The sequence below is a fragment of the Melanotaenia boesemani genome, chromosome 5 (genome assembly GCF_017639745.1).
Source record: "Melanotaenia boesemani isolate fMelBoe1 chromosome 5, fMelBoe1.pri, whole genome shotgun sequence".
Taxonomy (NCBI): Eukaryota; Metazoa; Chordata; class Actinopteri; order Atheriniformes; family Melanotaeniidae; genus Melanotaenia; species Melanotaenia boesemani.
Window position 1 is genome coordinate 4,119,009 of NC_055686.1, and position 9,240 is coordinate 4,128,248.

At 38.2% G+C, this 9,240-nt stretch overlaps 1 protein-coding gene across 1 annotated transcript; it reads left to right on the forward strand.

The window, feature by feature from the left end:
* The first annotated feature begins 4,040 nt into the window (after positions 1-4,040).
* On the forward strand, positions 4,041-8,886 carry LOC121640283 (zinc finger protein 239-like). The gene is made up of 3 exons (XM_041985987.1): positions 4,041-4,139; positions 7,768-8,558; positions 8,643-8,886. Exons 1-3 carry the CDS (start codon positions 4,041-4,043, stop codon positions 8,884-8,886), a joined length of 1,134 nt encoding a protein of 377 aa, XP_041841921.1.
* The last annotated feature ends 354 nt before the right edge of the window (positions 8,887-9,240 follow it).

Consider the following 9,240-nt stretch of genomic DNA (forward strand, 5'->3'; position numbering starts at 1 on the left):
CCCTAAAATGCGCCTTTTTTTACGCCGTCTTGAAGCCCCAGAAAAACGCCGTAAAAAACGGCGTTCTGTACATCAGGTCGCGCGTAAAAAACGGCGTTTTTCTAATATGATAATAATCTCCACCCTTCTTTTCCCACAGCCACTGAATGTGAAGTGTTTGTGCCCAATCACTGATCAAGACAAGCAGACTACTGATGCGCGGGTCGGGGTTTTTTCCGACCCGCGGGTCCCGCTCTTTAAAAAAAAAAATTGGACCGCACCAACCCGCCCCGCACCTCCGCTTCTATTTTTTTAACCCGACCCGCCCCATTAAAACACATCTTATGACATTGACGAATGCTTTTATTTAGAAAGGTGCATATGTATGGGGCACCAAGTGTAAAAATTCAGTATAAAAGTTGTAGCTGATACATTTTCATTATTTATCTCACTTTTCTCACATTTAGCACATTTTTCCTACATTTTCCTACATTTAACATAACTTTTAACCACATGTATAATGGTCAAATAGAACATCTAAATCTAAATCTAAATGCTATATGGTAAATCTAAATGTTATGTTATATCTAAATGTTAAATCTAAATCTAAATGTTTAAATCTAAATATTATATGTTAAATTTAAATGTTAAATCTTATATCTAAATGTTAAATCTTATATCTAAATGTTAAATCTAAATCTAAATGTTTAACCTAAATGTTTCGAATATATGCTAATTAACCCCGCCCCTTTTAACCTCAACCAATACGCTAGTAGGGAAACACTCGCTCGCTCGCACGCACACACACACAAACACAGGTCTTCACTGTGAATGTCTTTCTGCATTTACGAGCTGCACGTCAAAGTACACTTCCAACCAACCACGCACACCACTAATGGTAAGATGCATATATTTATTCTTAACTTTCTAAACAACATTTTGCGGACATTTCAGCTCTTTAGTTGATCTTTAGACCATGATGTGGAAAAGGAAAAATTTCCAACGAGACCAGCCTAAGCTAATCTGGTCTGGGTATGACAAAGACTGATGCTTCTGGAGAAAAAGGCAAGCATCTTGTTTTTATATGTTTTGACTTTTGCTCAAGTAGCCTGATGAAGCCCCATTTCGTCAAGGGATAGATGGCAGAGGAGCCTACTGAAAAAGAGAAAACAAAGATTTCTCTTAATGGACTGAGTACAGGTAGTGGCTTTTAAATAATACAGACACAAACTTTGGACATTACAACATTTACTCAGTTAAGGATTAGGAAATGCATTCTTGGTTCACTTCACTTTTCTTTGTGTGGTGATGGCAGTGATAGCGATAAATTTGCCCTGGACGTTAGCTACAGCTAAGTAGCTAGCTAACAGTAACAGTCCGCAAAATGTTGTTTAGAAAGTTAAAAATAAATATATGCATCTTACCATTAGTGGTGTGCGTGGTTGGTTGGAAGTGTACTTTGTAGTGCAGCTCGTAAATGCAGAAAGACATTCACAGTAAAGACCTGTGTTTGTGTGTGTGTGTGTGCGTACGAGCGAGTGTTTCCCTACTAGCGTATTGGTTGAGGTTAAAAGGGGCGGGGTTAATTAGCATATATTCGAAACATGTAGGTTAAACATTTAGATTTAGATTTAACATTTAACATTTAGATATAAGATTTAACATTTAGATATAGCATATAACATTTAGATTTAGATTTAAACATTTAGATTTAACATATAACATTTAGATTTAGATTTAAACATTTAGATTTAGATTTAACATTTAGATATAACATATAACATTTAGATTTACCATATAGCATTTAGATTTAGATTTAAAATTTAGATTTAGATGTTTTATTTGACCATTATACATGTGGTTAAAAGTTATGTTATGGTACAAACCCTGGGGCAAGGGAGGAGTGTACACAATCAATGCATAGAGAGGCTCTGGGGGGATCTCTGGCGTGGAATTGTCAATGTGTACCACGAACTGTTCCACTTTTTGGAGAGTGAGGGCAAAATCAACCCTGACAGCGATATATCTCTGGGCTCTTCATTATGTGTATCTTCCAAGGCTGAACAGAGATTTGGCAGACTTTGCAAATCAGTGGAACAACCAGGGCTAAGGACAGAACGTTACATGAGTCCATTGCAGATTTTTGTGCAAGGGTGTCTCCAGCAGCAGGGAAGAAGTTCGACTGTCATGCAGGACATTTTTGGAGGAACTGCTGCAAGTCATCTTCAACCTCCTCCTCAAGCTGCTGGCGCTCCACCTCCTCAAGCTGCTGGCGCTCCACCTCCTCAAGCTGCTGGCCCCTCTGCAGCTCATGGAGATGTTGGATTGCTAGTAGACTGGCCAGAGAGGGTAACTGTGCCTCACACTATGGTTTGGAAGGGGCAGTAATGGAGCACATTCCGGCACAGTTTGACCCTCTCAGTGGTCCAAGGGCAGATCTTGGGATTCTAGTCATCCGTGACCTGGTATCCTTTCTGGAGTCATTGTGAAAGGGAGACAAAAACCTCGGCAGGCCACTGGATGTTGGACAAAGTCTGTGAGAAAAGAAGGGTGGAGATTATTATCATATTAGCAAAATGCTGTTTTTTACGCGCGTCCTGATGCGCAGAAACGCCGTTTTTTATTTTGGGGTACATTTACGGCGTATTTAACGGCGCTGCCTTTTATTACGGCGAAAAAAACGCCGTGATTATTGACAAAACAGCGTTTTTTTTCGCCGTTCTTTGGGTGAAACGTGACAGATTAGTGGCGTAATAGTGGCAGGTCTGGCCTGCCATACAACTGTTCCTCTCGGTATAAAACCGACACAGCACGCAAATGCCAGTGACAATATGTGGACAAAGACAGTCTGCTTTGCGAGTGCTTTAATGAATTGATTACAGCTGAAGACGAGAGTGGTGCTGTGATCAGAAACGTTATTCAGGCATGTTGCTGCTTCACGTGTTTGTATGTTTGTTTATTCTTATAATGTACAGTCCACTTAATAGGTTATATGATTTATGTATCGATTTATAAAGTTTAATTTCCATTGATGATCACGACTTATTCATTTTAACTGATTACAGTATTTCCTGTCAATAAAGTGCATAATAGCTGTATATTAAAGTGGTCTGATTTTATTCAAGAGTTATATCATACAGATTACTGACCAACCAGTAGGCTACCATCTAATCAGTTTCCGACAGATGATCACTTTGTGGTACAACACCTGTAGATGTAGCGAAGTTATTTACTCTGTTTCAATGGATGGGTGTTACTTTGTCCAGACATAGGCTTGCTGTTCTTTCTTATACCGCTGTCCATACTGGTGAAGTCCCACTGTCTTCTTGCCGGTGAAAAATGGCAAATGCCACTCTTTTCTAGCAGTTTATAATTGGCTGGCCTTTCTTTTTGTGATATAACTTTCCAGATCTGTTAAAAAATGAATAAATTAAAGTAAAATAAAAAATATATACTATATAAAAATAAATACTAGAGAAACGACAAGTACCGTTCTAGTGAGAGTGGCTGGCCGTTTGCTGATTTTGGATCTCAGCGTCTCTCTGGCACGAGGCGATCTCGGATGTAAGCAAGATTACAGAAGTGATTGAATGGAAAATGTTGTTCTTTCCTTTAGTGTTTTGAACAGAGTAAATAAGGATTGATTTAATTAGGGTTGTAATTCATATTTAGATCAGTATACAATCAAATATTATTCTGATTTTGGTGATTCTTCTTTGATTTTACTATAAATATTGTTAGAGCTTTACCCCTTTCCCCTGCTAAAATTGCTCCAATAAAATAAATCTGCAGTTAAAGTACAGTTATAATTGTTTTTACTTATCACAAAAAGGCAGTAACATAAGGTGAAGTTAATGAGACATGACAATATTCAGATGATCCTAACTATCCTAAGAGATATAATGGCCATGCTGCAAATGGGACTGTAGACGAATGGTTACATTTGGTCTTGGTAGCTGAAGTATGCTGAGAATAAACCTTCCTGTATGAAGCTAACGCTAGCTCCATGTGTGTGTCTCCTCTGTTCTTCACCAGTCATAGCAGTGATGGAACCAATGGACATGGACCAGGGCAGGACCGGGATGGAGGAGCAGAACCAGGACATGATATTTACCTCCAAGAACAAAGAGGGCTCATCTTCTGGTCCCACTAATTTAAAGGTCAGTATTGCAGACACTAAAGACATTAGAACGAGTTTAGAGGCTCCACATTTCATCCACTTGTTCTGCTTTCCATCAAATGTGGAAAGACTAGAAGTTTGTGCTTTTAAATATGTCAACTTTAAAACCAGCAGTGACGGATATCCCATCAGAACATCATGTACACTTCTTTCCTTCAAACTGAAGCACAGGTTTAGTCTAAAGCACGTTTATGTTTGCATGTTAGGTTTTGCTTTCACTTCAATATGAAACCAGGAAACATGAACACTTTGCTGCTTTTAGTGTAAGAACAGCAGATTCAGTTGTAGTGGTCCCTGGTCCCTGGAACGATTCAGTACTTCCATTAAGATCTTTCTGTTAATAGACAGACCAAACACACCAAGAGATAATGGAGAGACCACGAATCTGCTGAATGTAAAGGTGTAAAAGACTGAGTAGATGCACTTTAATTAACTAAAAGATGGTGTAGATGGAAATGCACCTTGTGGGTGTGTGTGGATAAATCAGTGATGGGAACAGTTTAACAACAACTTTAAGACTCAAATCATATAGCACCATGTGAAACACCTTGAGAGGAAGTCTTCACATTTCAGAGGCTGTAAAGTATGGAGGACCGAAACTGCCAAAATAAAACATAAATACAGAAATTTAAAAATGGCTCAATAAATAAATTCATGTACCAATAAATTATACAAAAAATAAAAAATAGTTTTTGCATTAAAAAAACCTATAAAACATGACACAAATGTATTTTTTCATTCATTTTTAACTGTTTTAAATTAACTTTGTTAATATTCCCATTTATTTACTGTTCCTTGTCATTTCCAGTGCTATTTATTTATTTGATTTTTATTATTCTTCCCTCCTTTATTTTTGTCTGTATTTATTTTTGTGTTATTTTCCTTTGGCATTTTCTTATCCCCAAATGATTTATTCCTGTATTTTATTTTCATCTAACATTTTATTTATTTAGACATTTTTATTCAGTCACATTTATTCAGTTTTTTAATGAAAAAATTATTTTTACTCTTTTTGTATAATTTATTGGTACATAAATATATTTGAGCCATTTTTATATTTCTGTATATATTTTTTATTTGGACAGTTGCAGTCCTCCATAGTAAAGGTGATGATCAGATCAATTTACCGTCACTAACATCCTGATCAGCATTTAAATCCTGATATGTCGGATATTTCTTCATGCCAGTGAATTATTTCACTTGAAAGTTTTCTGAGCAGCCAGAGATGTCTACGACTAGTTGAATATGAGTGCTTTGTAGGGCCCGACCAATTAATTGGCAGGTCCATTAAATCGGCCAATATTAACCCTTTTTAAAATGGCCAATATCAGCCGTTGTTTTGCTGATTATATGCCGATTTAGTCTTGTTTTCTCATAAAACAGTAACTGCTGTTAAGTATCGGAGTCTGCGGAATGATGTACTTGCGGCGTTTGTCCACTAGATGGAGCTCTGACTCCATGCAATCCCACAGTCATCCTCCTGTCTTTTTAACAGGGCTAGCTAGTAGCTAGCCAGGTTACGTTAAAGCAGTGGGCCGAGTGGAGCTTGCCGACAGGTAAGTTTATAGTAATGTGAAATGAATGACTCTGGATGTCTCCAGTTTCAATTTAACTCTGTTTGCCGTGTGTAATGACGAGTGACGCGTGCTTTGTTGTGTTGGTCAGCTTTTTATTTATGCTGCATTGCTAAAGATGTGCTAAATTAGCTTAAGGCGCTACACGTTGTAATGCTTTGGCCAACCGCTGTAAGTGGTACTCTTATTTTGAAGTGTGAGGATTCAATGAAGAACCGGCGGATGTCGGCAGTTCACACATATCGTGTGTTTATCATAACACCCGTCTATGTTAGCAATAACATAGCTGTTATCCCAACCTAGCATAGCATTAGCTAAGTAGCCAGTAACTACAGAAATAACTTAAGTGTACAAAATATCTGAGAATACAGACGATGATTCATCACTTCGTCAGCTGCAGGTTGAGGCGTACTTTAGGAGGAGATGTGAATGCAGAGGAGAGGAAGTTTATTCACTGCAGCACCGAAAACTTGACATTATTAATATTACAGTCTGTCTTCAGCCATCATCATGTCATGTCTCCCTTGGTTTTAATAAGAAAATACTAACGTGACACAGGCTGTACAAGCGACTCACTATGTGTTACAATTAGTGCCAGACCATTTGTGACCATTATAAAATATAACTCTATCAAAGATGTTTTTGACATTTGAAAAAAAACATATCTGGTTTTTATTTTGCTTCATATATGATTTACGCCATGATATATTTCATGGCAAAGAAAAGACTGGAGTAAAATAAAAATGTAATGGCATCAGAAGGCTGCATAAATAATGTTTTGCTAACTTCACTCATGTTGGTTATATAAGGCATACACCTTATATTTTTCTACCTGCACTTTAACCTACTTCCTATTTGCATCAGCAAGAAGTACAAAACAAGATATTTAATTAATTCATAATTCATTTATACAACTCATTTATAGATTGACTTTTTTTAAGGTTATATATTTTATTTTCCAGTTTTTTAATTCTTTGTTAAATGTTTTTGGAAATTCTTCTGTTTGTGGTGGTGTAAGCGTTAATGAACCAAAAATTATTATATATTTTTTTTTAAAAATGGCAGATTAATTGGTAATCAGACATTTTTTTGCCAAATATTGGAATCTGTATTAACCTAAAAAAAATCCATATCAGTCGGGCCCTAATTAGGATGAAAAATGAATGAGTTAAAACGGTTGACTTCATTTCAGTGTTTAGATTTCACCAGAGGAGCTTTCTGGAAGTTGCCCCTCGATGAGCTCTTGTGACGCCAGAAAAACACTCCTTCATATATCTATGAGAGTCACAGAGGGATCAGTAGTAAACATGCCCACAGTCACTTCACCTTGTTTCCTCTGTGATACTGAGAACGTGTGAAGTGGTGTCTAATGTGTACTTGGTAGAATTTGAAACAGGTATGTATATTTCTGATCTGAATTTAAACAAAAGAGCCACCCGAACAAGGCTTGATTCCAGTTGATTCATTCGGACCACAGCCACACTGACCATCACACCTTGTTTCAGCTCACACTCTGTACTAAAGCAACACTTTTTCCATGAGAACTCAGCTTTTTCAGACCTGGTCTTCTAGATGTACTCTGAGGAGATGGTACACAGTCATGTTTACTATAGATATTTCTACTACATGAGCCTTCTACATCTACTGCTGCTGTCAACCTTTCCTGAGTACCTTACAGCTTTTAGTTTGTGGAAGCAAGGACAAACTGAGTAACTGAAACTTCAGTATGAAGAACAGCTTTCATGATAAATTAATGACTCAAATGATTTTTTTTAACCCCAATCATTTATATTAATCAGAATTGAATCACATAAGATCCCTTAATGGATCTATTAATACAAATTAAACATGTGTATTAAGTTCATCCATTTATTTTCTGCCACATATCCGGAGTCGGGTCGGCGGGGGCAGGCTCAGGCTGGCAACATGCAATTAAAAGGATGTAGTTAGCATGTCCTCATATGTTGGTCTCTAGCAATGGTCTTTTATAATTAAAAGATCAAAACTGAAATGTTTTATTTCTGGTTATTACAGAAACGTGGAGGCCAAAAACGAGTCAGACATCATGGCAATCAGGACTGTGAGAAGGTCTTCATCAGTTCATCACATGAAGAGAGTTGTCAGGGGATTCATACTGGACAGAAACTGTACAGCTGTGATCAGTGTGGAGCGACTTTCAATCAAGCAGGACATGTAAAACGTCACCAACGTATTCATACTGGGGAGAAACCGTACAGCTGTGATCAGTGTGGAGCGACTTTCAGTCAAGCAGGACATTTAAAACTTCACCAACGTATTCATACTGGGGAGAAACCGTACAGCTGTGATCAGTGTGGAGCGACTTTCAGTCAAGCAGGACATTTAAAACTTCACCAACGTATTCATACTGGGGAGAAACCGTACAGCTGTGATCAGTGTGGAGCGGCTTTCAGTCGAACGGGGGATTTAAAACGTCACCAACGTATTCATACTGGGGAGAAACCGTACAGCTGTGATCAGTGTGGAGCGACTTTCAGTCAAGCAGGACATTTAAAACTTCACCAACGTATTCATACTGGGGAGAAACCGTACAGCTGTCATCAGTGTGGAGCGGCTTTCAGTCGAACGGGGGATTTAAAACTTCACCAACGTATTCATACTGGGGAGAAACCGTACAGCTGTGATCAGTGTGGAGCGGCTTTCAGTCGAACGGGGGATTTAAAACGTCACCAACGTATTCATACTGGGGAGAAACCATACAGCTGTGATCAATGTGGAGCAGCTTTCAGTCTTGCAGGGTCTTTAAAATGTCACCAACGTATTCATACTGGGGAGAAACCATACTGGTGTGATCAGTGTGGAGCGACTTTCAGTCTAGCAGGGAATTTAAAACTTCACCATCGTATTCATACAGGGGAGAAACCATACAGCTGTGATCATTGTGGAGCGGCTTTCAGTCGAGCAGAGCATTTAAAACTTCACCATCGTATTCATACTGGGGAGAAACCGTACTGGTGTGATCAGTGTGGAGCGACTTTCAGTCTAGCAGGGAATTTAAAACTTCACCAAAGTATTCATACTGGGGAGAAACCGTACGGGTGTGAAGTTTGTGGAAAAACCTTTAGTCAAAGCAGCCATTTAAAAAAACATCAACAAAAGTGTCACAGAGAATAAGACTTCCCATTGTGGTGAATGACAAAATGCAATTGTCAGTGTGTGTGTGTGTATTGTTAATCAGTCATATTGGTTTATCGCCCAGCCCTACCTGAAGGTATCATCTCTGATGTCCACCTAGAATAAAATGTGAGAAATCCACATAGAAACCTGAGAAACAGGCCATGTAGGAGCTGCATTTCTTCATTATTGATTCTTTAGTCTGTACCTACATGATAAAGTACAAATGTTAAAGGAAGTTTTTCATTTTGGTTACTTGGACACCGGTGAGCAGCTACAGGAACCACCAACCAGAAGTCACTTTATTATAAGTGCAATCTGACTGCGTCCTGTGGTTGAATTACAGACAACCTG

Bases quoted from the DNA above. Each gene is read 5' to 3' on its own strand.
- LOC121640283 (XM_041985987.1), top strand. From the start codon at position 4,041: ATGGACCAGGGCAGGACCGGGATGGAGGAGCAGAACCAGGACATGATA. The intron at 4,140-7,767 runs GTCAGTATTGCA...TGGTTATTACAG, and splicing joins CTGGTCCCACTAATTTAAAG to AAACGTGGAGGCCAAAAACG. The intron at 8,559-8,642 runs GTGTGATCAGTG...GAAACCATACAG, and splicing joins ACTGGGGAGAAACCATACTG to CTGTGATCATTGTGGAGCGG.